At 50.9% G+C, this 27,973-nt stretch overlaps 1 protein-coding gene and 1 long non-coding RNA gene across 5 annotated transcripts; one reads left to right on the top strand and one right to left on the bottom strand.

The window, feature by feature from the left end:
* Nucleotides 1-1,545: 1,545 nt before the first annotated feature.
* On the top strand, nt 1,546-6,576 carry LOC136400010 (uncharacterized). The gene is made up of 2 exons (XR_010750238.1): nt 1,546-3,886; nt 6,380-6,576. It is a non-coding gene; the product is annotated as an uncharacterized lncRNA (long non-coding RNA).
* Nucleotides 3,898-27,257, bottom strand: HEYL (hes related family bHLH transcription factor with YRPW motif like). 4 transcript variants are annotated; one of them, XM_066375986.1, is made up of 5 exons: nt 27,182-27,257; nt 11,178-11,244; nt 10,085-10,168; nt 8,821-8,902; nt 3,898-5,625 (listed from the first exon to the last, which is right to left on the bottom strand). In XM_066375986.1, the coding sequence occupies exons 2-5, from the start codon at nt 11,238-11,240 to the stop codon at nt 4,952-4,954; spliced, it is 903 nt and encodes a 300-aa protein (XP_066232083.1). In that variant the 5' UTR covers nt 11,241-11,244; nt 27,182-27,257; the 3' UTR covers nt 3,898-4,951. The 4 variants fall into 4 exon arrangements, with proteins under 4 accessions (XP_066232083.1, XP_066232080.1, XP_066232081.1 ...); XM_066375983.1 differs by lacking the exon at nt 27,182-27,257 and adding an exon at nt 17,994-18,140; XM_066375984.1 differs by lacking the exon at nt 27,182-27,257 and adding an exon at nt 17,994-18,084 and having other exon boundaries at nt 11,178-11,240.
* Nucleotides 27,258-27,973: the final 716 nt, after the last annotated feature.

The following is a 27,973-nucleotide window of genomic DNA, read 5'->3' on the forward strand; positions in this document are numbered from 1 at the left end:
TGAAGATGACCAAAAATAAAGCAAGAACGGTGACTAGGGAATGCTGGGCTGGAGGACAGAGATGCCCTGGTGGAAATTAATTTCAGCTTCGCTTCTCAGAAAGTGTCAACCCTTTTCATCTACACAAGGTAGAATCCAGTTCATCTACTGAATGGAAATTGACGTTGATTAGGGAAGTAGTCCTGACTCTTATCCATTCCTCCTGATGGAGCCTCATCACACACAAACCATAATCTCTGGGGCCTGGGCACTGATATTTTTCCAAAACATCCAGCTGTTTCCAATGAATAGGTAGAACTGAGTATTCCTTCTCCCAGTCAGACATCCACACCGCGCCAAGCAGGAGTTTCTTAAACTTAAGTATCTCTGGAGTCCGATCTTGGCAGAGATAGGTCTGATCTTGGCGTTTACCTGGCAAAACCTTCCTTGGCTCCCACTGCCTAGAGGCTAAAGCCCAAACTCTGCATGGCACTGCGGCCTTTCACAGTTTGGATCCAGCCTCTTCCCACTATTGTCATGAATGGCCATGAGCATTTCATATGACCCAAGCATAGTACTGAGGGCTTTACATGTGTTACCCCATTCACTTTTCACCTACCCTTAGGAGACAGTGCCTTGGTTCATTTTCCTCATCTGTAGACTAGAGACATCCCAGGAGAAGCATTTAGCATTAAGTCTGGTACGTAGATGCCTCTCAGTTAATGGTAGCCCTTCCTCTGTCATTCCTGTTTTAGAGATGAAAAGCTGAGGTTCAGGGGTTGTTAAGTAACTTGCCAAGGCCACAACCCTGATTAAGTGATGAGGCTAGAGCCTGAAGCCAGGAAGTCTGGCTGCAATGCCCAGACTAGCCCACCTTTCGCTCTGTTGTTGAAGGCCTGCACTCAACTTGGAGCCAGCTTCCAGAGCTCAGCTTGATGAGGTCTCCAGGTCTTTGCACACCGAGTTCCCTGGTTCCCTTTGCTGTTAGAATGCTCCCTTAGTCCTCCTCCAGGAAGCCTTCCTCCCATGCTCCCCTCCCCCATGACCACCCTAGGCAGAGGCAGATACCACCCTCTGTGTCCCCAGCAGCCCTCTTATCAGAACTCTCTCCACTCTTACCTCACCAAACTGTCAGTTAGAGGGACATGCCCTCAGGGTGGCAATGTCCTTGTCACCTCTGGCACAGCAGTGCCTGGCTTGGCGAGGAGCAGACCTCTGTGAATGTTGGTGCATTTGTTGCAAGCCAAATCCCTCAGAGGGAGCCAGGCCAAGGGTGGTGAACAATACCCGCTGGCAGGGACGCCTGCTGCCTGCAGCTGTCATGTGCACTCCAGGGCACACTCACACTTCTCTTTGGCCAGAGCCTCCTCCCCACTGGCCAGAACTTCCAGTTCCCTGGCCCTGGCTCTCACTTCACTCTCCAGCCTCCTCCCAAAGTTAACCAGTGGCTGGTTCTCCTCTAGGGGAGCCTGTATCATCCAACAGTTTGAGTCTGGAAGATTCCTCACCTCTCTGGTTCATTTAGTCAACAAATAATTTATTGAACAGCAACTTTGAGTCAGGAACAATGCTTGGCACTGGATACAGGGTAGGAAGCAAACCTGGCATGGTCCTAGCCTCACAAAGCTTACATGCTGGTGAGGGAGACAGTCAACCAACAAGTACACTCATAAGCAGATGTGCAATGGCAAGTTCCTTATAAAGGGAAAGTATAGGGAACTTTGAGACTGGTTAACTAGTAGTCAGGGAAGGCCTCTCTGAGGAGGTGTCTTTTATGCCAAGACCTGAGGATATGCAGAGCTCAGCCAAGCAAAGAGTAGGGGAAGGAAATTCTAGGTATGGGAACAGCATATGCAAAGTCTGGGAGGCAGGAAGGTAGTTGGGATGTTGAGCTGAAGGCAGGCCAGGGTAGCAGAAGCACAGGGAACAAGACTGGGATTGGCCAGAAATTAGGCTGGAAGTAAGGTTGAGACTAGAAGAGGAAGAGCTTGGATTTTATCTCCGGAATAATAGGGTAATAGAGTAAGGTTTTTAAACTAGAGTTGATGTCATTTGCATGTTTAAAGCTCTCTCTGATCTCTGCTGAGTAATGATTGACAAAACAAGAGGGGAGTGAGCCAACTAGGCAGGGCAGCGATGGGCAGGTGCTGCGTCCTCCGAGGGGATGGCTGTGAGTTCAGAGAGAAGTGGATGGAGGACGGACTCCAGAGATACTTAAGAAATAAATCACTCAGAAGTTTCTAGAAGAACTAAAAAAACCAAAAAACTTTATTGGATGTCTGCAACAACCCCAGCAATAGGGTGGGAGTCGGGGGGCACCAGAAAGGCTTGGGAATATAAACAAAAGATACAAAGCCTCAACCACAGAAACAATAACATCCAGTCACCTTTACCCCACAGTCTTTCGGTGGGGGGGGGGGGGGACGAACCCAAGATCATCGAAGATGCTGAGAGTTCTGGGCCATTTCACCTCATTCAGTGGCATCAACAGATTCTTTTGGAGTTGGGTGCTGGAAACATGGAAATAGGATTCCCACAGCCCCACTGAGTAAATGCTAGGGCTAGGAAGTCGCCAAACTACAGGACTGACCTGGCATCGCAGGGGCAGTGAGCCACTACCTGGGAGAGCCAGAGAGAGGGAAGAGCGAGGCTGGGGGAGGGGAGGGAGTGGAGAGGGAAGAAGAGGGAGGGGGAAAGGATGAGTTCTTCCTGCCTTTTGTGAGAAACTGCAGAGTTGGTCTTACCCTTCTGCCTCTTTCCCCTTTAAACCCTGTCCCTATTCCTGGAAGCCTGCTGCCGGCCCTGCCCTCCTATCTGTCTTTCTTAGGAACACTCCAGGCCAGTGACCCACCCCTTGAATTGACACCCTCTCTCCTCAAGGTTGCACATCTCAGATGGGTGCAGGGGGACAGCGATCTGATGGAACTAGCACTGAGGAATGAAAGAATTAGTTGAGCTCTTTATGCCTCTTTGAGGAATGTGCCTTTCCAAAAGAGCTTTCTGGGCCATTTAAATGATCTCTGCCCTGTGACCCACTTCTCTGAAAGGGCTCTTTTTCCCCAGGGCTTTTGCAAACTCTACTTTTGAGCCCTGGGAGTCTCCTCAAGTTAGTTTCTGCAGACGATAGCTTCAGCAAAGGGTGGGGTGGGATAATCTTTCCAACAGTGACATTTGAAGTATTTAATAACCGGCATGAAATAAGCACCAACACAGGAATTGTCAGTTGGAGGACTCCAAGACCTCGGGTCTGCCAGGCATTGGGCAGCACGGGGGTCTGGGGAGCAAAGCCGTGTGGTGGGGACACTCAGAGCCACTCAGGGGAAGCAGGTATTTACCACTGAGCACAGATGAGCTTCTACATTTTAACAACAGTTCTGGCAACACCAGTCTCGCTGAATGTCAGTCCTGGGTCTGCCTAATCTTGTCCACCCTCGGCTCTTCCACCGGGAATGGTTGCTGGGTCATTTGTTTCCTCTGTTAGAGAAAAAGTAGTCTGAGTTGAGCTGGGTAATCAGATGGCTTCTGAGCAGAGCCAGCTGTTTGGAATCTTGGGTGAATGGGCTCTCAGGCCCTCGACACCCTGTGTGACCTTGCATGGCCAAGCGGCCTCTGACTGTCCTTCCTCTCACCCTTCCTCACAGTTATTTTTGTCCAGCCTGACAGCCCTTGGCTGTCCCAGCAGTCTGGGCTCCGTGAGCCGGATGCAAACCAGGCAGCACAAACGTCTGGTTTTCAATCCCAGGGGGGATGCCTCTTTGGGCGCCATCATGTGGGAACATGGCTGTCCACACAGCACACCCAACGGATACCGCACGCCTGGAGAACGGTGACAGAGCGAGAGGCAGAAAGCTGGGTTCACTCTACTCAGTGCTGGCTCCTGTCTGAGAGCGCTGTCCCGGGCCTGGTGGTAAGGACACCTTGTCATGCAGCCCTACTCTATCGGGACACCCCCCCCCCCAGTTGTGTGCAGGGAAGTGCTGGTGAGCTGGAGGAGGGGTGTCGCAGCTGGGAAGAGGAAGGAGCAGGCCCTACTTGGCCCCCAACCCCAGGCCGGGACCATGGTGGACAGCAGATCTGTCCTGTGGCTTGCTGCAATGGGGTGGGCCAAAGACAGGTGGGCAGGGGCAGATAGGGTCCCAGGAAACCTCTTTGTGGCCCTATTCCTTTTCTGTCTCAGGAAGCAAGGTAGACACCGTGCTCTGGACCCCCGGGCCTGGGCAGGTTGCAGCCAGTCAGTCATTGCTCCTGGTTGGGGTCTGATCTCTCCTGAGAAGCAGCCAACCTCAGGGCACTGTGTTTTGTTTGTTTGTTTGTTTGTTTTTTGTGAGAGAGACAGAGAGGGACAGACAGGGAAAGACAGACAGGAAGGGAAGAGAAACGAGAGCATCAATTCTTTGTTGCGGCTCCTTAGTTCTTCATTGATTGCTTTCTCATATGTGCCTTGACCAGAGGGTTACAGCAGAGTGAGTGATCCCTTGCTCAAGCCAGCGACCTTGGGTCCAAGCTGGTGAGCCGTGCTCAAACCAGATGAACCCACGCTCAAGTTGGCAACCTCGGGGCTTTGAACCTGCGTCCTCCATGTCCCAGTCCAATGCTCTATACACTGCATCACCGCATGGTCAGGCCTATTGTGCTTTTTCTATCAAAGCTTTGTTCCCAGAACTGAGATTCATGACTGCCGCACATGTGTACTGGGGCAGGAGAGGGGCCTGAGCACAGTTTTTAGGGCTCTCCAGAACACATCTGTCCAGGTAAGAAGTGAGACCAAGTCTGAGGTCAGAACAGTTCCAGGAGAGCTGGGTGGACAAGCTGGGACGAGCCGTGAAGAGGGAAGGTGGGTCAAAGGAGGGGAAGCTTCTGATGGGTACAGACGCCTTCACACACGAGTCAGTCCAGGAGGCAGGGCAGCAGAGGCAGAGCCACCTTCAGAGCTCCGGGAAGAATTCTCCTTACTCCTGGGTTGGAAGACAGCTCAGAAAGCCCCGACTTCTGTGATTTCGGAGACCCAGGAGCGAGAGAGCCCAGCCTCTGAGGGCCTCCCAGCAGGCCCAGGGGAAGAGGGCCTGGGGGCAGGAACAGTGGCATAAGCAGGGGACCTCCCGACACCCGGGGGCGTGGGGGAAGACCGCAGGAGGGGTGCCATGTGGCTGCTCCTGGCAGCCCTGCTGCTGGGAGCCACAGGCAAGAGGGGGACAGCGGGCCTCTCCAGAGGGCGGACCCTCCGGGTCAAAGATGCCCCTCGATTGGGCAGCAAATTCCTCCGGGGTGGCAGGACAGTGCCAGCGGCTCTGCGTACAGGAGCGGTTCGGAGGGCTGGGATGGGGTATGCAAGAGAGGAGGTACCGGGGAGGAGAGGGCCAGGCACTCTTCCTAGGATGGCAAGCTGGCTGCTCGGAGCTGACAGCCCTGGACAGCTATGGAAGAAGGACCAAGGCCAGGCAGGGAAGGCCAGGGGGCTGGCTGGTGTGGGCGAAGGCTCCATCTCGGCGGCATAGCTGTTGAGGTGGGACAGAAGGCGAATCCGGACAGGGTCTGCACGGCTGCTGGGTCCTTCCAGGACCCCCAGGTACCTGATGACCTCGGTGAGGCACTCCCGGAAACCAATGCTCCGAAAGTCAACTGCCAGGGTTCGGGCATCAAAGAATCCTGCAAAGTGAGGTGTGATGAGGGCATGCCCGGTGCGGGACACACAGTGAGCCTGGGGTAGACTGCCTGAGTTCTGCACCTGCCTCCCCCCACTCCCTCTGTGACATTGGGCGTGTCTGAGCCCCAGTCTCTCCATCTGTAATGTGGGACTCATCATCCCTACTGGGGTGGAGGGACTGGGTTGTGAGAGTCAAACACTAAATTATGAAGCATTATAAAATTGTAAAAATATAAAGTATTGTTTGTAGCACAACTTATGACTAATGCAATGCGACCAAGATAACTTAAGTAGACATTTGCTACGTTTGAAAGGGCTGTGCAGGTGCAGGGGTAGGATAATCCTGTCTGGTGATGTAGGCAGGTACTGGGAGGCTTCTTGGAGGGCCACGTCACAAGTTGCTGGCCATAAACAAGTCTCTTAAGCTCTCTTTGCCTTAATTTTCTTAGCTGTAAAATGGGCATATAACAGTACCTGGTGCATAGAATTGTGAGGGTGAACTGAAATGAAATGGTGTACAGAAATGCTCAGTAAATTACAAGTTAGCTACTATTTATATTACTGGCTTGGACACTAAAGGAATTCTAGTTTGTCAACCAGCCCAAAGGGCAATCTGGAAGGCAGGACCCCATTCTGGTCTTGAGCTGCTGCCATTAGGCCGGGGATACTCATTGGCTGATTTCAGTGAGGAATGACCAGGTGGACTGCCCACTGCCTCTCCATACCTTCCTTTCTCTCCATTCTACCTTCTGGCAGATATAGAACAGCCCTGGTGAGCACGAGCCTAATGACTATGGCAGCAAATACCTGGTCCCTTGTTTACAGCTGAGGCCCCTACAGAGGGACGGACAGCTGGGCAGGAGACGATGTTTGGAGTCAAGCCTCCTTGGAAGCAAGAACACTGGCTGTGCTGTATGCTTAGCTGTGCTGACTGAATAAATCCCTTAACCTTCTATTCTTTTTTTTTTTTTCAGAGAAAGGAATGGAGAGAGGGACCAGTTTGTTGTCTCACTTATTTATGCATTCATTGGCTGATTCTTGCATGTACCCTGACTGGGGATTGAACCCACAACTAATGCTCTAATCAACGGAGCTACTGGGCCAGGGTCAACACTGTTCTTTTATTCTTTTTAGTGAGAAAGAGAGAGAGATAGACAGGAAGGGAGAGAGATGAATCAACTTGTGGTTGTATCACTTCAGTTGTTCATTGATTGCTTTCTCATATGTGCCTTGACCAGGGGTGAGGGCAGCCAGTGACCCCTTGCTCAAGTCAGCAACCTTGGGCTTCAAGCCAGCGATCATGGGGTCATGTCTATGATCACACACTCAAGCCAGCGACCCCACGCTCAAGCTGGTGAGCCCACGCTCAAGCCGGTGACCTCAGAGTTTTAAACCTGGGTCCTTAGCATCCCAGACTGGTGCTTTATCCACTGCGTCACCGCCTGGTCAGGCCTAACACTGTTCTTTGTAACTAGTGTTTATTGAGTTCTTACTTAGCACTTAATTTGCATTATCTGAGTTAATTTTCATAAAAACCCTTTTATTATTCCCTTTTTAGAGATGAGGAAACTGAAGAATAGAGAAGTTAAATTATTTGTCCAAGGACATAGAGCTAGTAAGTAATAGAGCCAGTATTCAAATCCAAAGCCAATGCTCTCAACCGCAACTCTCTGTCCTCCCATTGGCCTTTAGCCAGAAGGTGGGGGCGACAGTAACCCCACCCACGAGGTTTTTTTGTTTGTTTTTTTTGTATTTTTCTGAAGCTGGAAACGGGGAGAGACAGTCAGACAGACTCCCGCATGCGCCCGACCGGGATCCACCCGGCACGCCCACCAGGGGCGACGCTCTGCCCACCAGGGGGCGATGCTCTGCCCCTCCGGGGCGTTGCTCTGTCGCGACCAGAGCCACTCTAGCGCCTGGGGCAGAGGCCAAGGAGCCATCCCCAGCGCCCGGGCCATCTTTGCTCTAATGGAGCCTCGGCTGCGGGAGGGGAAGAGAGAGACAGAGAGGAAGGAGGGGGTGGGGTGGAGAACCAAATGGGCGCTTCTCCTATGTGCCCTGGCCGGGAATCGAACCCAGGTCCCCCGCATGCCAGGCTGATGCTCTACCGCTGAGCCAACCAGCCAGGGCCCCCACGAGGTTTTTGGGAGAACCAAATGAGATAACATTAGTGAAAACAGTTTGAAACTATAAAATACTGCCCAAATATTAGTCACTATTTTTATTTTCATTTGATAACCACAAATGTAGTTTGAAGTATCTCCCTCACTGGTTGATTAGTGACAGAAGTTTCCCCTGCTGGCCATGCGTGCCTTTGGCAAAAGTCCTCAGACTGACCACCCGCACCAGGGTCATCGGGCGTGCTTCCTAATCCTGCAAATTGCTAAACTCCATCCCAGACCTACTGCCTCAGAATCTCTGAGGTGTGACCCACAACTCTGCCAGCCTCCAGATGACACTGCTGCACACTGAGAAGCACGAGGCTGTACCACTTAAAATGCAACTGTCCCCTCCAAAGGGAGTAAGTTAAGGTTTTAGGATTTAGGTCTTTGTGACCAGGTATGTGGAGGTTTCAAGGTTTCCCAATTGTGAAATCACCAAAATACACAGAGGCTCCATGCAGACAAAATTTCTATTTGTCCGGAAGTCTTTTTAAAGCCACAGTTCCAGGACTTTATTGTAACAGGCTAGTTCAAAATAACGGAAGAAATTACAATGGTATTCTACTACAATCCCACGACTGATCTTCAGCTGTGAGCATGACATATGACCCCAGCACTGCCAAGGACACAACGGCACAGAAGCTGTGGTGGGCACACTAGCGAAGCATCTGTGGCTAAAAATCTCAGGCAGCCTGCTCCCACTGGGACCCCAGTGAGAATGAGCTCATTCGGGCTAATGCTTAACGAAGCCCTGGGGGTGGGGTCAGGAGGAGTAGTCTGTTGGAGAAGGAGTGGCGTTGAGGAAAGAGTTGGGACAAATGGAGACACTGAGAGTGGAGAGGGAGGTGCCAAAAACAGAAGAGAAACAAGCTTTGCGAATGTTCTACCTGGATCTGCTTCAGCCTCTCTGTGGACTGTAAGCTCCACTCCCCTTTCCCAGGGACCACATCTACCTTGCTCATCAGTGCATCCCCAGGGTCCAGCCCTAAAATACTGGCTGCATACATAACTCCCAGAAAAGCAGAGCATCAGTACCTGTCCCACCAGTGGCGTGGAGCATTTTCAAGTGATCTACCGTCATCTGCAGGACCTCGGCTTTCTCCAGCTTAGAGGAGCCCTGTGTGCACAGGAGACAGAAGAGTGAAGGCTGCCAGCTGACCTCTCTCCTCACCTCCCTGCACAGTGTCATCAGCACCCACTGTCTCAGTTTTCTCACCTTCCTCCCATTCTATCACTGCCTGCAATTGGGCCTCTGCTTTGGCCAGGGTCTTCAAATCTAACAGATTCTTTCAGTTCTCATGTTAGTCCCCTTGTCCACTGCATTGCTGACCATCCTTCCTGCAAATTCTGTTCCCTTGACTTCCATGACAGCCCTTTTTCCAACTTCCCCTTTCACCTTGCCTTTGGCTTTGCCTGTACCTTAAAACGGTGGTGTCTCCAGTGGGGCTTGGCTCCCTTTTCTCACCCTGCACACTCTTCCCGGAGGATCTTGTCTGTCTCCGTGGCTTCCTTCGCCATCACCAGAATGTCACGCCTACATTCCCACCCACCTCTAAAATAGCTCTCCGGGGATCCAGGCTCTTACCACACCAACATCTAGCTCATCATCTTTCCCCCAAAGCACTGCTCTCCCTCTATTCACTCCCTTGGGAAATGTTTTCTAAGTCTCCAGTATCACCTGGTCTCCCAGGTGAAACCTGAGGGTCAGACTCTCCTTGAGGGCAGGTAGCTGGTTTAGTCCATGACTGGTCTTGTGAAGATTTTAGTGAACATCTGTGGAGTGACTGACTTTTTCTCACCAGCAGAAGGGAAAATACATGACCTATGACCATGCCTTGGAACACGAGGTGAGAGTCCTTGAGGCCGTCTGACTGATACAACTGTCTGACTTCCCACTGTCGTCCCTCCACCCTACCATGTCCAGTGTTTGAGTGCTCACTCACCGAGCAGCCTGTTTTACTTTCAAATAGCTTTGGAAATGTCAGTAGTGTGGAGGGTCGGGCACTTTAGAACCACACAGTTCTGTGTTCCAGTTCTGATCTGCTATGTATTTATTAGCTGTGTGACCCAGTATATGTTACCTCACCTCTCTGTGCTTCAGTTTCCTTACCCGTGCAATGGGCATAATACTCCATTCTCTTCAGGATCATTTTGAGGATTCAATTCAAAGGGATGATGGACATAAAGCCACAACACCTAACACACCTCAGTAAGTATAAGTCACTGAACTGCAGGCAGCTACTACCAATCAATAAGAGATACCATGACTTCCTCTAGCACAATCATCAATGTCACATACCTGTTTTTCAAAGGCGGTAGGGACCAAGCGCCGCAATTCAGAAAGGCTGCTGTTGATGCGGTCTCGGCGCCGTTTCTCTATGATCTAAAAAGCAAGCATTTACACATAAGCACTTCACAGTCAGTTCAATGTGCCTTGATATGTTTTTTCACAATATTTTTGTGAGGGAGATAAATCTGTTCTTACTTTATGGCAGAGGAAACTGAGGCTCAGAGAGGGGAAGTGACTTGTTTAAGGTCACACAGCAAGGAAGTACAAAGCTGGAAGAACTCAGATCTCATGCCTTGATGGGTAGGGGAGAATGTTCAAAGCGGTTAAACACTGGCACAGCACCAACCAATCAGAACAGGAATACCAGCCACAGCACTGGAGCAGGCCTGGAGACCCCTGCTGGGCCAGGGGTACCGCTTCAGATGCTGGGAAATGAGGTCTGAGTTGTCTTGGGCATTGCCCTCTCCAGTTGTGACTGCCTTTCATTCACACTATCTCATTGTCATCTCACAATACTGGTAGCAAAATACTGAGCGCATGGCAGGAATTATGCCCCCCCCCCCCCATTTTACCAATAAAGAAAATGGGAACAGTGGTTTGCCTAAGGTTTTCTGGTCAGTGAGTGGCTGGGCTGGTCCCTGACAGATCCCAGGTCTTTGAGCTCCCACTGTAGAAGCACAGCTGCAGCTGGGGGGAGTAGAGGGGCTGGGATAAGACAGCCAACAGTAAGCAGGGGCACCATCTTCTGTCCCCCTCACTCACCCCTCAGCGCACAGAGGCAAAATGAAAGTTCTGGGTTCAGAGAGAAGAGGAGGAAGGCTGAAATACACAATAATGGCTAATTGTGTCATGTATTGTTCTGAGTGTGTTACATTAGTTCCCTTAATCTTCAAAACAACACTTTGAGATATGTACTATCATTATTTTACTCACACAGTTGAGGAAATGGGGCACAGAGAGTCATCCCCCTAGCTACTTGCAGAGTAGGGATTTGAACCCAGGCAGTCTAGTCTGGAGTGATGTTTCTGACCAGGTTTCTCCAGGCTAGGCCCCTGGGGACCCAGGGTAAACCTCTGTTGGGCAACTCTGTTGAGACACTCACCCCTCTGCGTTTCTTCCTGGCTTGCATCTGCGAAGGACTGGGGGTGGACAGCGGCCTGGCCATCTGGCTGGAGAGTAAGGGAAAGGTAAAAATTTCAGAGCTGGGGAACCATCGCCCTGGCCTGGAGTGACCCCGTGGGTGAGCACAGCCCCCTTGCTGGGCAGCTGTGGTCTCCCAGACTGGGAGGAAGCGCCATGTGGGAGGGGACGCATTCTCTCCCCTTCTCCCTGGGGCCCATTTATTCCTGGACCAAGTCCTTTTCTGCACTGGGTGAACCGTTCTGGGGCAGCTGGGGGCTGAGGGGGACTTAGTTCTCACCTCTGTCCCGGCCACACGCCCCTCTCCCTCACCACGGCTGGAGGGCGGGCATCGGAACTGTGACTGGCCACTCCGACTCCTGCAATCTGATCCCCGGGGCGGGGTGGGCGAGGGCACGGGCCAGCGGCGGTGGGGCCGGCAGGCGGGTTGGGTTTCACAGGGAGCCGCTGGGAACGAGCGTGGAAAGAGCAGATGCTGCTGCTTCCCACGGGCCGGGCGCGCCGGCTGCCCGCCCTCCGCCGGGGCTGCAGCTGCCGCCACCTCCCACGCAGCACGGCTAGGGGCAAGGGGGAGCGGCATCTGGGTCACACGCCCCTCTCGGACTCTCGGGACACTGCTCTGGCCTCCCCAGAAGGCCCCAGACCTGTATGACGCTGGCCTTCCCTTAGAAAGCCCGGCTAAAGGCGGGATGGCTGCTGGCACCCCAGGAGTTCCCATCACAGGGAAGAGGCTCAGCCCTGGGGGGTTTTCCTGCCCAGACTGACAGAAATCCTTCCCACCCCAACTGCTTGCCCTCTTAATGGTTTCCTGTTTCAGAGGCCTTTTTGGAATGGAAGGGATTCGCTGGGTTGCACTGAGAACCATTCATTGGCCAACACCCCAGAGTGTCCCATTCAGGCCCAAGGTTGGACTTGGCTTCCATGAAAAGACACCAGGTCAACAAATAACTTTAGACAAGGTGACTTCCTCATCATTTCAAATGCAAAATGCCACCTATCTGAACAGGAACCCATGAACTTGCCTTCACCTCATACTTTTCTTCTCCACACCCAGGTTCCCATCTCAGTAAAGATACCCTATCTCCAGGTCTGCAAAGGGGGACACCTGGCCACTGGTCCGCATCCCACCTCCTCAAAACCTAAAATACATCTCATATCTGTCCTCATCTTCACTGCCTCTCTCAGGACTAAGCCTCTATCATCTTTCATCTGAACATCTGCAAGAATCTATTGTTGGGTCCCTTTGCACCCATTACCTCCTACAAGCAGGCAGAGTGATCATTTTAATGCCAATCTGATCTTGTCACTCCCTTAAAACCCCTCAGGGGTTTCCCAATGCTTATAGGATCAAGGCCTGGCCCCACCAGCCCCCGTCACCTCCTAGACTCAACTCGCTTTGCTCTCCGTGTTCCTGTGAATGTACTAACTCCTTCCTGTGATTGCACATATTGTTCCCCTAGCCTGGAATTCTCTGGTCTACCCCGTCTGCCTACTCCCAAGACCCTGCCATGTTGCCTAGTAATACATACATATATTACATATATATATATATATACATACATATATGTATACATACTTTTTTTTTTTTTGCAAGAGAGAGAAAGACAGATAGACAGGAAGGGAGAGAGATGAGAAGTATCTACTTGTAGTTGCATCACTTTAGTTGTTCGTTGATTGCTTCTCATACATGCCTTGACTGGGGAGTTCAAGCCAAGCCAGTGACTCCTTGCTCAAGCCAGTGACCCTGGACTCAAGCCAACGACCTTTGGGCTCAAGCCAGTGACAATGGGATCATGATGATCCCACATTCAAGCCCACGACCTGGCACTCAAGCCAACAACTCCGTGTTCACACTGGTGAGTCTGCACTCAAGCCAGCAACCTCAGAGTTTCGAACCTGGGACTTCAGCATCCCAGGTCAATGCTCTCTCCACTGTGCCACCACCAGTATGACTTGCCTGATAATTTATACCACCCTCAGGTCTCAACCCAAATGTCACCTTCCTGGGAAAGCCTTTTCTGATATCTTCCCTCTTATTAGATAGGTATCCCTTACTCTACACTCTTATAGCATCCTGCATTCACAGAATTATGCCCATTTTTTGTTTTATATTTACATGATTATTTGGTTAATGTTTTTCTCTCCAACAAGTCCATAAGCTCCACGAAGTCCTGACCTACATCTGTCTCATTCACTACTGTATCCCCCATACTCAGCAAGTGTTTGGAACATGGAAGAGCTCATAGTTGAACTCCCGCCTGCCCTCATCTTTGGCATTACTGGGAAACAGAGATGTGACCATAAAATGTATGTCCTAGGTCTTTGTGGAATGGAGGCATATGTGGCTCACCAGGAAGGTCCCAGCCCCCATGATTACTCTCTTGGCATCAAAGGTTGGATAATTTTCATCATCTGCTCAAAGAGAGAAAGTTGCAGGAGAGACCAGATCAACATTTGTCAAATCCTGCTGCAGCCACATCTGGAAAAGGATTGTCTCCATCCAAACATCTGGATCAGAAGGCTGGTAAGAGACCAGTGGAAGCTCCTGGGAAGGATGGCCCACCAAGCTAGGTTCAGGGATCAGACGGCCAGATTCTGAGATCTGTAGGGCAGCCTGTTTACAGAGCTTCACTGGGGACAAGCCCCAAGAGCCAAAGTATGCTAAGAAACACAGCCTTTGTCCCCCCAGCTGGATAAGGATTCTCTAGGGGTATTGGATTAGCTTTGCGCACGTCACTGCCTCTGAGCCTGATCCCTCCTCAGGGACCATCTGTTGGAGGCTGACGCACCCCTTTCAGGACAGGTGGCTCTGCCATCCCTTTTTCCAGTCTCCTGGTTCCTTGTTCTCTGCAGTACTATTCACTCCCAGATCTAACAGGCAAAACTCACTTCACAGTTTTCCTGGCATCACTAAGCACATTTCCCTGCTGTGAGCCCAACAAAAGCCCCATTTTACAGAGGAAGACGCTGAGGCTCAGGAGCTACGGCAGCTTGCCCAGCCAACACAGCTGCTGAGGAGCAAAGCCAGCATGGGAATCCATGTCTTCTGGCTCCAAAGTCAGCATTGTTTTCCTTCTTAATTGCCATTTCCTGTATGTCTGAATAGCCCTCCAGTCCCCTTATCCTTAAAACTCCCAAGAGCTCAGCCTGCGCTCATTTCCAGGCTGAGATCTGGCCCTGACACTGACAGGGAGGAGGTGTGAGGGCTTCTTGGCTGACAGGCTGAAAATAAGGCAGACTTTAACAGCCCCAGAGAAGATATGTTGACCACCAAGACCTGCTTCATGGACCTCGAGTGGTCCCTAGCCAGAATTCTGCGGTAGTCTCTTGGGGGAGGGCAGTTTCTAGGTGGTCTGGCTGCCAGTCCTGACCACCCTCAGTTTCCCCTTGGGAACTGCTAGTGGAGCCCCTGTAGATAATCCCACTCATTTTGCATCAACCAAAGGTAGAATCATAATGTCCCCAATGAAGGGAGCTCAGACAGCACTGAACCCACTGGTAAAATGAAGAAACAGAGAGGGGAAGGGATCTGCTCCAGGCCACACAGCAAATTAGAGGAAATTCCAAGTCTACTGACTTTTAACCCAGTGCTCTTCCCAGTGTACCCCATATATTCATCATCACATCTTGTAAATCTCACAGCCAGTACTTTCTGTTCTAGACAGCATGTCCACATTCACTTGTCTCATTTATTGCACAATGGCCCTGTAAGTTAAGTATTATCAGGGCCATTTCATATTTCAGAAAAACTATCACTTGATAGATGGCGTGACAGAGACATAAAGAATTAAAAATCATGCCCTGTAGCCTGCCCAGGCAGTGGCTCAGTGGACAGAGCATTGGACTGGGATGCAGAGGATCCAGGTTCGAGACCCCGAGGTTGCCAGCTTGAGCGCGGGCTCATCTTGTTTTGAGCAAAAGCTCACCAGCTTGGACCCAAGGTCACTGGCTCAAATAAGGGGTTACTCAGTCTGCTGTAGCCCCACGGTCAAGGCACATATGAGAAAGCAATCAATGAACAACTAAGGTGTCGCAACACGCAACAAAAAACTAATGATTGATGCTTCTCATCTCTCCGTCCCTGTCTATCCCTCTCTCAGACTCTCTTTCTCTGTTTCTGAAAAAAAAAAAGAATCATGCCCTGTAAATCCAGTGTGCAGACCTCCAGTCTTTTAATTAGACCACATGGTCTCATGAACATGTACCCTCCACCTGAATGGCAACCCATCAGAGAGTAGCATTAATTGGAAGCTACCTTGTGCCAAAGCAGGGAGATGTTCTTTAATGCAGTAATGACTGCATTAAAGCTTCACCCTATGAGGTAGGTATTAGCATCCTCATCTTGTAAGGTAGAAAACCAAGGTTAGGTTCAGAAATGCCCAAGTTAGAGGTGGTGAGTCAAACTCAGGTCCATCTGACTTCAAAGGCTACCATGTGCCTTAAATTATGTAGGAACAACCTACAGACCCTGATCGAGTGCCTGACATGTGGCAGGTGCTCATTAAATGTTTGCAGAAGGGGAAGGGAGAGGCTGTATTCTCAGTTCTGTCCCAGCATGTGTCAGGGAGCTGGGTTCAGATAGGAAGGAGCTCTGTGGGCGATTCCCACAGATGGGGCAGGATACCACCACCAGGCTGATCCCCAAAGTGACATGGAACACACTCTGCTCTTTACTCTCCCATCTCTGAGTGTGGGGGGTTTGTGCCCTGCCTTTGACTCCCAGGGAGGCTGGTTGCCCCAGTCCCATGGCCCTTGCCACTGTTTATCTGGCTGTCTTTGTACATGAAGCTCTTCTTCTCTGAGAGTTCCCTGAGGGCAGAGGCTGAGCAGGATACATCTGGGCCCTCCCACACCCAGCCTAGGGTCTGGGCCACAGCAGGCATCGTTCAGTGATCCCTGAATTGAAGCATTGATGTCTGCTGGGGGGGAGGGCCCTTTGGTGAGTGCTACAAAGAGGGGTCTATAAGTCAGCTCTGCCAGATGTCCAACTGCTTTCTCTCCTCTGATGAGGTCTGCTCCTCTAAGAATTGAGGCAGTCTCTCAAAATGGGCTCTGGCTGAAAGGACAAAATGCTGCAGAGGGAAAAAACTGCCACTGATCCTTTAGGCCACAACCCAAATGGCACCACCTTCAAGAAGCCCTCCCTGCTGCCTTTGGTTATAAGTGACCTCTCCCAGCCTGGGTGCCTTCATAACCCACAGTCTGTCTCTATTTCCATCTTCCATGCTGTCAATGGTCTCTGTGTGACCTGACAGGTCATTGGCCAGGCTGTGAATTCTTGAAGGACAGAAGCCAGCTCTGATCAGCCTACCTCTCTGGCATCAATTTCACGCCTCTGATTCATGAAAAACCAATGACATTGAATTTGAGACCCCCTCCCTCTACCATCACTACATGCTGCTGGGCCCTTCTCCTGTTCCTAGCAGGCAAAGACTCAGGAATCGCTTCTCTAAAGAGCGGTTTCTGCTAAACAACTTAAAAAGGCTACTAAGTTGCATGGAAAATATTGTTTATTCCATATCTAATGACAGGATGAAGGGGAATATCTATTGTCTTATCTCCAATTATAAACTATAAATAATTGAAAGCTGGTGGTATTTTACTAGGATTTGTGATTGAGGCAGGATTCCCTGCTCTCAGAAATTGGAGATCATTGAACTTATGGAATATCCTAAAAAACATCCCTGTGAATAAACTGAACTGCCTCTCCCAATTCTATTCTAGAGAGTCAGATGTGAGTGAGCCACAAGATATCAGAGCCTTTTCTGTCCTCTCCATTCTATTGCTGAGGAAACAGGCTCACAAAGAAAAAGCAATGGCCCAAGTTCTTGCAATCTCTGTTGATCACACAGGCATGGTGAGTGGCCTAAAGGATCACCTCGCATGGTGAGTGGGGTGGCAGATGTGGACTGTGATCCAGACCTGTAGACTGCCAGTCAGCCCCTGTTACTCTTTCAGGGTTCTGGGTGTCACATGTTGGGTGCCTGATACTAAGCATTTGCTACCTGCTGGGCCTTGTGCTAAGCCCTTAACAAATACTATCTCATTTGATTTTCCCAATATTCCCATAAGGTTGGGTTTGTTATTTATATCCGTTTCACAGATGAGGAAACTGAAACTTAGTTTGTTCACACAATTGGAAATAGCAGAACTTTCCATGTGCAGTTTGTTCTACAGGTTTAAAGCACGTCAGGATATTTACTAAGAGCAGAAAGACAGCAGGGTGGTACAGTAGAAAGGGCACTGGAATTGGAGCCGTCACCATGGGCAAGTCAGCTATCACTTTCCTCAATATCAAAACCTTATTCAAAGTCCAATTTGCTCAAGGGACAGAAGTCTTTCTTCCCCTAGAAGCTTTCTGTGTACTATATGAAACGTGCACCTAAGTTAGGGTAGAATTGGGAAAGAATGGTTATTCTGCATAGTCAAAGGATTCCAGACAGGGGGTGTGGTGCCAACAGTCCATGAGGGTTTTCCCTAAGAGCTTCAGGGAAAACGCGCCAATAGTCTCACCTGGGCACTTGGACAGAAAGAGATCACCAACAGGACATCAGACCCACTGAAGGCTAACTCTATCCCAGCATCCCGAGCCATAAATGGCCGAGGGTACACAGGAGCCCAGGCCCTCGTGGATGTAACCGCACACACTGCACCCCTCGCCCTACCCTACACACCCCTGTGGGACACAGCCCACACCTGCGTCGCCGGAGGCCGCATGAAACTAGTCTCTGCGTTCGGGAGCCAGTCGGCGCGCCCAGTCCCCCACCCAGCCCCTTACCTAAACTCGCCCTCGCGGCCCACGTCGATGGGTCCGTCGGACTCGCCGTCGGAGCCTCTCGGCTCCCGGGGCCGCTTCATCGCTGGTGTAGGCTGCCAGGTCTCCGCCGGGCGAAGCGGGCTTTCAGCCGGCAAGTCGGCCCCGCCCTTGCCCCGCCCCGGCCCGCCCCGCCCGGGGCGCCGCCACCGCCCTTTCCCAGGGCTCTTTCCTGCGCCGCAACCCCTGGCGGCCCGGCGCCCCCTCACCCCCGCGGTGACGCGCAGGCCGAGCCGTGGGAAGGCCCCGGGCGGTCACCGCCCCCACCCACGGCTAGGAGGTCTGGCTCTGCTCCGCCGCCTCGGCCAATTCGCGCCGGGTGGCCTTGGGCAGGTGCCCTTGGAGGCCTCCCGAGGAAGCCAGGGGTCCCTGTCTGTCTCTGGTTTGCCCGGGGCGCTGCCCGTCTATAGAGGCGCCACTCTGCGACGCCCCAGCTTCTGTTAAAGTCGACACCGCCAGCCCCTGCCTTGCGGTTTTGGCGGCGGCTGAGATGTCGGGTTTGGTGAGGGTGGATGAGGGCGACCGTGGCCTGATCCTAGACAAGAATCCCCCTGCAGCTTCTCCCATAGGGGTCCAAAGCAAGTGGAATGTGTGTGTGCGCGCGCGTGTGCACGCGAAGGCAGGGTTTTAGGGGCGAGGTCAGACTTGTGAGTGGCAGCTAACGTCCTCAAAAGTGATGGCCGAGGTTGTGGCCGCATCATCAGAGCAGGGCCCACACTGGCCAGGGTCCCTGAAGATCTGACTGGATACTGGCGGCAGTGGAATCAGTTCTCCAGCTTGGAAGGTGTCCTGGGAGGCAAGGGCACCAGGAGAGGGCTCATTCTGAAGCTGTGGCAGGCCTTCAGAGGTGGGCAGGAAGACACCCTCCAGCCTACCCCCAACAGACAAAACTGTTCACTCAGTGGGGGCTCCAGCCCGGAGGGAAGGGGCCTCAGGGAAGATTCTCAGAGATTCACCTGCTCTCTCATGGGCCAGTACTTCAGAGAAGCCCTAAGGCTCAGAAGGAAGCAGATGGGAAGCCTCTCCGAAGGGGAGTTCACAGGCAGGGAGGAGGAGATCGGAAGGCAATCTTGTTACGTGGGTCTCAAAAAAGTCCTTCCCTTTGATTCAGCCACCAGGACCAAGAGAAAGCCATCCCTTCATTTGGAGAATGGGGTTGGTCATCTGAGAATGACTGCACTTTCACCCCCACAGCAAGACCTGTTTGGGGACACCTGATTATTATGATGGTGGGAAAGAACATTCCCCTGCCCTCTTCCACACATGTCCACAGACACAACCCTTGGTCAAGCGCACAGACACATACACAGAGACACATACTGATACACAGCAGTCAGTACCGCCTGGGCTTCCTTGGGAGGCCCTAGTGGTCGCCCCAGACACAACTATGGACTCTTCTTACAAATGCCTTCGGCACTCACATAACTTTTGCAGGCACACACCAATGGAGTGGAAACCTCAAGCAACATAGAAGTTGCACAATCTATGCACTATGCATTCTCTGGAAAGGCAAAAGTCAACCATGCCTTGCAGATGTGTTCTGCCCTGTGTGATCAACAGAGATTGCAAGAACTGGCAGTGAAGCAGATTTGCAGGGGAAGGTCAAAGGCTGTGTTGTGGGTATGTTCATGTGAAATGCCTTGGGTCATCAAAATGGAGTGCACAGTTAGATAGGGGGTCTGGAGCTTGGAAAAGAGGTCTAAGGTGGATATTTAAATTTGGAAGTCATTATGTAAGATGTAGCACTTAAAGCTATGGGAGTGTAGACAGATTACCTAGAGAGAAAGTGTGACTAGAGACAGAGGGGCCAACCTAAATAGTTAACATTTGGTAAGCATTACTAAAACACCTGAAACTGTTTTGTAAGTGTTAATTCATTTAATCCTGACAAGTCTATAAAGTGGTAATATTATTATCCCCACTTTACACATGAGAAAGAAGGGCACAGAGAGGTGGAGTAACTCTGCTTAAAATGGGCAAGTAGTAAATGGAAGGGCTGGAATTCAACAAGGCAGTTTGGTTCCAGAGCCTAATTATTAGGCTTTATTGCTTTATATAGCTCTTAACAGGAGGCTATATTATCTAGTACTAAGCCTAGAGCTATGCCATCAATGCAATAGCCATGAGACATAAGCAACTACTGAGCACCTGAAATGTGGCTAGTCGGAATTGTTATGTGTAGTAAATGTGAAATACACACCAGATTTTTTTTAAGGAAAGAAATAAAATATTTCATTGATTTTTTTTTTTTTAAGTGAGAGGAGGGTATATAGACTCCCACATGCTCCCCGACCAGGATCACGCAGCAACACCCATCTGGGGCCAATGCTCGAATCAACTGAGCTATTTTTAGCTCCTGAGGCTGATGCACTTGGACCAACCACGCTATCCCTGCGCCGGGGCCAATGCTCAAACCAATAGAGCCACTGGCTGCGACAGGGCAAGAGGGAAAGAAGGGGGTGAGGAAGTAGAGAGAAGCAGGTGGTCGCTTCTCTTGTGTCCACTGATCGGGAATAGAACTGGGGACATCCATACACCAGGCAAATGCTCTATCCACTGAGCATTGATATTTTTTATAATGATTACATATTGAAATGATACTATTTTATACATGTTAGATTTAATAAAATAGATGATTAAAATTAACTTTACCTGTTTTCTTTTTCGTCTATTTAATGTGGCTACTAGAAAATTTTTAATTGTATATGCAGCTCCCATTCTATTTCTTTTTTTAAAATTATTTTTATTTATTTATTCATTTTAAAGGAGACAGAGACAGAGAGAGAGAGAAGGGGGGGAGGAGCAGGAAACATCAACTCCCATATGTGCCTTGACCAGGCAAGCCCAGGGTTTTGAACCGGCGACCTCAGCATTCCAGGTTGAAGCTTGATCCACTGCGCCACCACAGGTCAGGCTCCCATTCTATTTCTATTGGACTGTGCTAATCTAGTGCAGGGTTTCTTAACCTTAGCATTACTGACATTTGGGGCTGGAAAATTGATTACTGTGTGGAGCTGTTTTGTGCATTATAGAATGGTTAGCAGCATCTCTGGCATCTACCCACTAAATGCCAGTAGTACCTGCCTTAGTTGTGCAATTTAAAATGTCTCTAGAGCCTAACCAGGTGGTGGCACAGTGGATAGAGCATCAGCTTGGGACGCTGAGGTCCCAGGTTCGAAACCCCGAGGTTGCTGATTTGAGCACGGGCTCACTAGCTTGAGCATGGCATCCCTAGCTTGAGGGTGGGATCATAGACATTATCCCATGGTCACTGGCTTGAGCAAGGGGTCACTGGCTTGAACAAGGGGTCATGGCTCTGCTGTAGCCCCCTGGTCAAGGCACATATGAGAAAGCAATCAATGAACAACTAAGGTGCCACAACTATTAGTTGCTGCTTCTCATCTCTCTCTCCCTTCCTGTCTGTCTGTCCCTCACTATCTCTCTCTAGATAGATAGTTCCTTGGGGGAGAAGTCACCCCTGGTTGAGAATCACTAGTCTAGAGATGCTCCAAGATTTAGACCCTGAGAGAAGAGAAAGAGCTGTCAGAGGACAGTGGGAAGGAACAGCCAGCGAGGTGGAGAAGAGCAAGAGCGGGTGTTACAGGAGCCAGAAGAGTGTTTTGAGTACTTGGTCATAATCCTTTAAAATATCAGTCAGATGATGTCTCTTCTTGCTTAAAACCATCTATAGGCTTTCCATAACATTAAGAATAAAATGCCAACTGCTTCCCATGGCCTATATGTAGGGTGACTATATAATTTATCATCTAAACCTTGGGCACCTTTTAAAGGGAAAGGAAGCAATACAAATAGCTATGCTGGGACAGTCCAGGGCATACCGATGTATGGCCACCCTAAGCTCTGGCCCCTGCCCGTGCCTTGCTCGCTCAGCCACTAGAGTCTTCTTGCCATTCCACCAATAGCTCATACTTGTTTGCATTGGGTGTGCCTTCTACCTGGAATCCTCTTCCAGTGCTCACTTTGGCAGGATGTGTACTAAAATTGAACGCCTCTTCTCCCAGATCTTCTCAGATTATCTCACTCCATTGCAGGTCTTTGCTCAACTGTTTCATCCTCAGTGAGGACTCTTTTTTTTTTTTTTTAAAGATTTGTTTTGTGACCCAAGGATGGCCTATCTTGAGGAATTGTCTATGTGCATTTTCTTTGTTAATTTTAATGAGGTGACATTGATAAATCAGGGTACATATGTTCAGAGTGAGGACTCTCTTGACCTCCTATCTAAAATAGCCACCAACCCCCAGTCACTCTATCCCCAGTGCATTTCATCTCACTATACAGCACCTGTCACTATCATTGGTATACATGTTGATATATTTGTTTATTGTCCCTGTCCCCCACCAGAAGATAAACTCATTGAAGGTAGAAATTTGTCTCTTTTCTTCACTGCTGAATCCACAGCACCCAGAATAAGCTCTTTGAGAGGCTTGACTGATGGGAATGTACACTAGGAGACTAGCTGGAGGGAGATGTGGAATCCAGGCTGTTTGCTCTTGCTTTGTTTTGTTTTAAGATGGGAAGGAGTAGGGCATTAATAAAGCACCAGGAGACCACCACTCCACGGGACTTTTATGAAAAGGCTTCCACACTGACTGTGAAGTTCTTAGGGACAGGAATCATTTTAGTTGTTCACTATTATGTCCCTTAGTTGTCTGGTTCATAGTAAGCATTTAAAAAAAATTTTTTTTTTTTTTGTATTTTTCTGAAGCTGGAAATGGGGAGGCAGTCAGACAGACTCCCGTGTGCGCCCGACCGGGATCCACCGGGCACGCCCACCAGGGGGCGATGCTCTGCCCATCTGGGGCGTCGCTCTGTTGCAACCAGAGTCATTCTAGCGCCTGAGGCAGAGGCCATAGAGCCATCCTTAGCACCCGGGCCATCTTTGCTCCAATGGAGCCTTGGCTGCGGGAGGGGAAGAGAGAGACAGAGAGGAAGGAGAGGGGGAGGGGTGGAGAAGCAGATAGGTGCTTCTCCTGTGTGCCCTGGCCAGGAATCGAACCCGGGACTTCCGCACGCCAGGCTGACACTCTATCACTGAGCCAACCAGCCAGGGCCTTAAAAATTTTTTTAAAAGATAAATAAGTAAGTAAAAGAAAAATAAAATTTTATTGCACTTACCATGTACCAGGCACTGTATTATTTGGCATTCATTAACTCATTTAAACCTCACAATGAGCCATGATAGAAGTTACTATTACCTATTATAGTCTCATTTAATGAGACATGGGGAAGTTAAGTAACTACTAAGATGACAGTCAGTAAGTGGTAAAGGTGGGACTCTAACCTGGTGGTTGGCACCCAAATTCGTGCTGGTAACTGCTGCATCATGCATTAGAGTTGGGTAGACCAATAAGAGGCTCTTATAACAGGCCAGGCAATTGGGACTGGTTTAGAGGGGATGAAGAGGCCACAGATCCGAGCGATTCTGGGGTCCTGTCCAGGTGACTGAGCATATGAATGTGAACCAATGGAAAACATAGAAGAAGCTGAAATGTTCAGGGTGGTCATGCTGTTTGGGAGACCCATGGGACACCCAGGAGGAGAACCCGGAGAAGTCTGGGCTGGAGCAGAGATTTGGTGGCTGGCAGCTGAAGCCATGGGGTACATGAGCTATCACAAGGAGCTAGTGCAGAACAAGGAGGAGGAGAAGCCAGCACGGAAGCCTGGGGAACAACTCCGGGAAAGAGGAGGAAACTGGCAAGAATGGAGCACCAGGGGCCCGGACAAGAGAAGGCCAAGAACAAGGGCCTGGTCTCCAGTCCAGGGACTCTAAGAGGAAAGTGTGCAATCACGAGGTCACTGAGGCCTTGGCATAAATGGAGGAGGCAGAAGCAGGGGCCAGACTCGTGGATGGGAAAGTGTCTGAAGGAGGCTGGAGAAGCAGGTTTGAGGAAGGGGCAGGTCAATGACAGAGGGCACAAAGGTAGCTCCAGAGGCCAGCAGGTTCTTGGGGGGATTTGCTTGCTGATGGAGAGTGAGTTAGGAGTAGGCAGAAGTGAGCTCTGGGGATCACTTGAGTAGCAGTGAGCTTCGGTCCACAGGGAGGGAGGCAGAGAAGGGACCTCTACCCTCCCCACTTCCCCAGCCCCCAGCCCCCAGCCCTGGATCTGAGTGAGCAGGAAGAGATTTTCAAGGGCAAGTTTCAGCTCCAGCAAACTTACTTAATCCCTGACTCCCACACAGGTCAACCCCTGTCTTCTCTCAGGGCTGTTACTCCGATTGCTAAACTAACATGACCTTCAAATGGTTGGGTTGCACGCGTGCCATATGCTGAAACAGGGACCTCTGTTGGCCAGGCACTGAGCTGCTAACTGCTGGGTGGCGGAGCTATCCCGGGGTCCCAGAGGAGAGGGTGGTTGCACAGAGGTGCTCGGGGCAGTGGGTGGTAGTTATTAATCGTGCAGTCATTTGTGTCAGTCTGTAGCACACAAAAGCAGGAAACAGGTTGGGTTTGTTCACCATCGTCTCCTGTGTGCCCAGCAATGTCTGGCCCATAGTAGGCGTTTGATGAATATTGACCAAGTGACTAGCGAGAGGGAGGGAGCTGGGGGGCTCCTGGAGGCCTCTACCTTCCCTGTGGAGGAGGTGGTGCCCGACCCCTGGGAAAACAGTCACAGAGTCATAGCAGGTACTGTCCTGGTCCAGGGCCTGGGGAGAGGTGGTGGTGGGGTGGGGGGCTGGAGCCCCTGGGTGTGCCCCTCAGTCTTCCTTCTGCAGAGCCTTGGCCCTCCCTTTGTGTCTGGGGACACAGAGACCCAAAGAGGGGCAGGAACATCTCTACAGCCTCACAGTAAGGCAGGAGGTGAGTCAGAATAAGAGCGGCCTCTCTATACTGTGGTTTCTCATTGGTAAAGTGTGGTGATAACAGAACTACTCTCCACAGGCTCCTTGTGAGAATTAAGTGAGGAGAGATGCATAGAACAGTGACGGTGTTTGGAGTCAGAACTTGGTAACGTTAGCATTGACTAAGCCTCTGTTACCAGGCATTTTCTCCTCCAGAGATTCATCTAGTCCTGAGGCTCTACCTCCTAGAAACCAACAGTTCCCAAATTTATATCTCCAACACAGACCGTTTTTCTGAGTTTTGGACCCATATATTCAACTGCCTAGTATTTCTCCTTACACTCATGTTGGTCCAACTATGTGCCAAGACCAGTCAGGGCGTGCTGGACTTGTCCCGGTACACCCACCCCCAGCTCTCTGTGTCTGGGCCACATCTACAGGGCCTCCAGCCCACACGGCAGCCATCCCCATCACCGCTTCCTGCTTGGTGTTTGGCCCTGAGAACAATCTGAGCCTGCTCCCCTCACCCCCTCCCTGACCCTGCTCTCCCAGGCCCTTTCTGTCCTCCCCTTGCCCTCCTCCCTGCTCCCCTGGGACCCATCAGTGCTCACTCCCCACCTCCCCAGCTGCCACCACAGCTGGTCACTGACGGAATGTGCAGCTGCTGTGAGCCACATGTGATGAACAGGCGGTGCACAGCCACCCCTGGGGCCCACGGGGTGGGGTGGGACCATCTGTCTGCTGCTTGTTGGTCTAACACACACACACACACTCTCTCTCTCTCTCTCTCTCTCTCTCTCTCTCTCTCTCTCTTGAGCGCCTTCTCCAGGGAAGATGGTGGACAATATTGATTTGGTTCCCCTTCTCCATCTCTGGGCTGCAGAGTTCATGAGAGTCATGCTCAATTTGGGGGGTCCAGTGGCCCAGCTCAGAGCCCCTTAGAGCAGACTGGCTGGCCTGGCCCTGCTGTTTGGATGCACATACACTCCTGTGTGCAGGTAGTGCGAAGCCCCACCCAGGCTGCCCAAGGCCCAAGTGGTGGCTGGGTGATCAGAGCCTCCCAAGCTTTCCCAGGCTCTGGGGCACAGCCTGCAATGGAGGAAGCCAGAGGCCTCGACACATTCCAGAGCCCCCTTGGCAGCACCCAGAGGCTGCAGAGGCTTCTCAGCCCTGGGGCAGAGCCAGCAGCGTCTGTCCTGGTTCCCACACTCTGGCCTCTCCGGAATCTCTGCGGACTTCTCCTCCATGTGTACACGATGTCAGCACAGACAAGGACACTGGGGGTGGAGGAAGGAGTGAGACTGAGGACACCGTGCTCCCTGGTGTCAGATGGACCTGAGGAAGGGACGAGGAGGATGGGGGAGGTGGTCCTTGGCATTGCCCACACAGTGAGAAGAAGGCAATTTGACCTCTGGCTCCCTAGACTAACTGGGTCCCGACACTGCCTACTGCATTCCTGTTAGAGCCCCTCTCCATCTCCCAGGGCCTCAGCTTGTTCAAATGTAAATTGAAAATAAGATGAGCATCCACCTCCTACATATATTAGTGAAGACTGTAGAATCTTCACTATTCTACACAATCTCCACAGTCTGGGCACAGCTCACTCTCTTAGCACTTCCCTGATCTCCACCCTAGCCCTGACATTTCTCATGTTTTAGAACACATAACATAGGCTCTTGCTTCTGAGTCTGCCTTAAAAGCCCTTCCCTTTATCTGGAAAACTCCTACTCAGCCTTCAAAGCCCAACATAAAAGTCCTTATGTCAGAAGGCTGTCCAGCCTCCCTTGAGTACCAGTACTGTTTCCTTATACTCCCATAATTCCCTCTAGGGTAGCCTGACTTCAATTTGCTGTACTGTCTGCTTACTTCCTCTGACTGTGCTTCCCCAGGGAGCTGGCCTTTCTGGGGCTGATGGCCACTCTCAGGAGCCCAGGCACAGCACCCCCTAGCCTGCGGGTATCCAAGCATAATCAGGACATGGCTTTAGGCCTGTCCCTACCCTGATACTGCCAAGTAAGCTTCCTACCAGGTCTGGTCTTAACAGGCAGAACTAGCTTACCAGATGCCAAGGAATTTCTTAAACCCCCAAAATAGCCATGGTACCCCTCCCCCCACCCAGGCCGGCCGTCCCAAAGTCTCGCTGTACAGATGTGGAAAACAGAAGCCCAGAGAGGGGAAGTCAGCAGCAGAAACTTGATTAAAACTCAGGGCTCCTGCCCCAGTCCAAGGTTCGGAGGCCCTTTTCCCTTCTTGGGTGGAGGATATGGAGGCTGTGGAGTGATAATGGGGTCGAGGCAGGTCACAGGTTGGGTGGGAGCCCCAGACTCGAGAAGTAAGTAGCCGTTCCTTACCTTTGGCTATGCTGGTATTGGTTTCCACCATGTCCCTCGGTATTGACAGGGAAGCTTCACTTCTATTCCACCACTTGGTAATGATGAATTGTAAGATCATCAGGTACAAGCTATCCTGAGAAGCAGATGGGTGTGAGCCCTACGGCCCGAGAGAGGGTTCCTCGTCTAGAGACAGATGCTAATGCCAGGCAGAGGTGTAAGAGATGTATTGAGGAAACCACTTGTAAGGATCAAGGGAGGAGCCAGAGTAAGCAAGAAGAACCTCTGACCATGATGAGAGTTTGACATCCATCTTCAGAGGGAGAAGGGAAGGAAGGATGAGTAGGAAGGGCCTCAGACTGCCAATGGAGCTCTGAGAAAGTACTTGTCAGGCCCAGAGTCAAGATTGTCTATTAGCCTGACCTGTGGTAGTGCAGTGGATAAAGCATTGATCTAGAATGCTGAGGTTGCCAGTTCAAAACCCCAGCCTTGCCTGATCAAGGCACACATGAGAAGAAACTACTACGAACTGATGCTTCCCATTCCTTCCCTGCCTTTCTCTCTCCCTCTCTCCTCTCTTTAAAATCAATAAATGAAATCTTTTTTAAAAGATTGTCCATTAAAGGAGCCACGTAGGACAGAAATAGCCTGCTCTAGTATCCCCACTGTGCCCAGTCACCAACGGGAAAACATGCTATCTTTGGATCTGAAGGTGCAGCAGCTGGCAGCCGTTGGTTAATGACACTCCTAGCAGCTGGTTCTCTTGAAGGCAAATATGAGTGACTGCTCTCCTGGCAGCTGCAGAGGATACAT

The sequence above is a fragment of the Saccopteryx leptura genome, chromosome 3, assembly GCF_036850995.1.
Source record: "Saccopteryx leptura isolate mSacLep1 chromosome 3, mSacLep1_pri_phased_curated, whole genome shotgun sequence".
NCBI classification, from domain to species: Eukaryota; Metazoa; Chordata; class Mammalia; order Chiroptera; family Emballonuridae; genus Saccopteryx; species Saccopteryx leptura.

Bases quoted from the DNA above. Each gene is read 5' to 3' on its own strand.
- HEYL (XM_066375983.1), bottom strand. From the start codon at position 18,073: ATGAAGCGGCCCCGGGAGCCGAGAGGCTCCGACGGCGAGTCCGACGGA. The intron at 10,169-11,177 runs GTGAGTGTCTCA...CTTGCTTTTTAG, and splicing joins CCAGGAAGAAACGCAGAGGG to ATCATAGAGAAACGGCGCCG. The intron at 5,626-8,820 runs GTACTGATGCTC...CTCACTTTGCAG, and splicing joins CCACGCCACTGGTGGGACAG to GATTCTTTGATGCCCGAACC.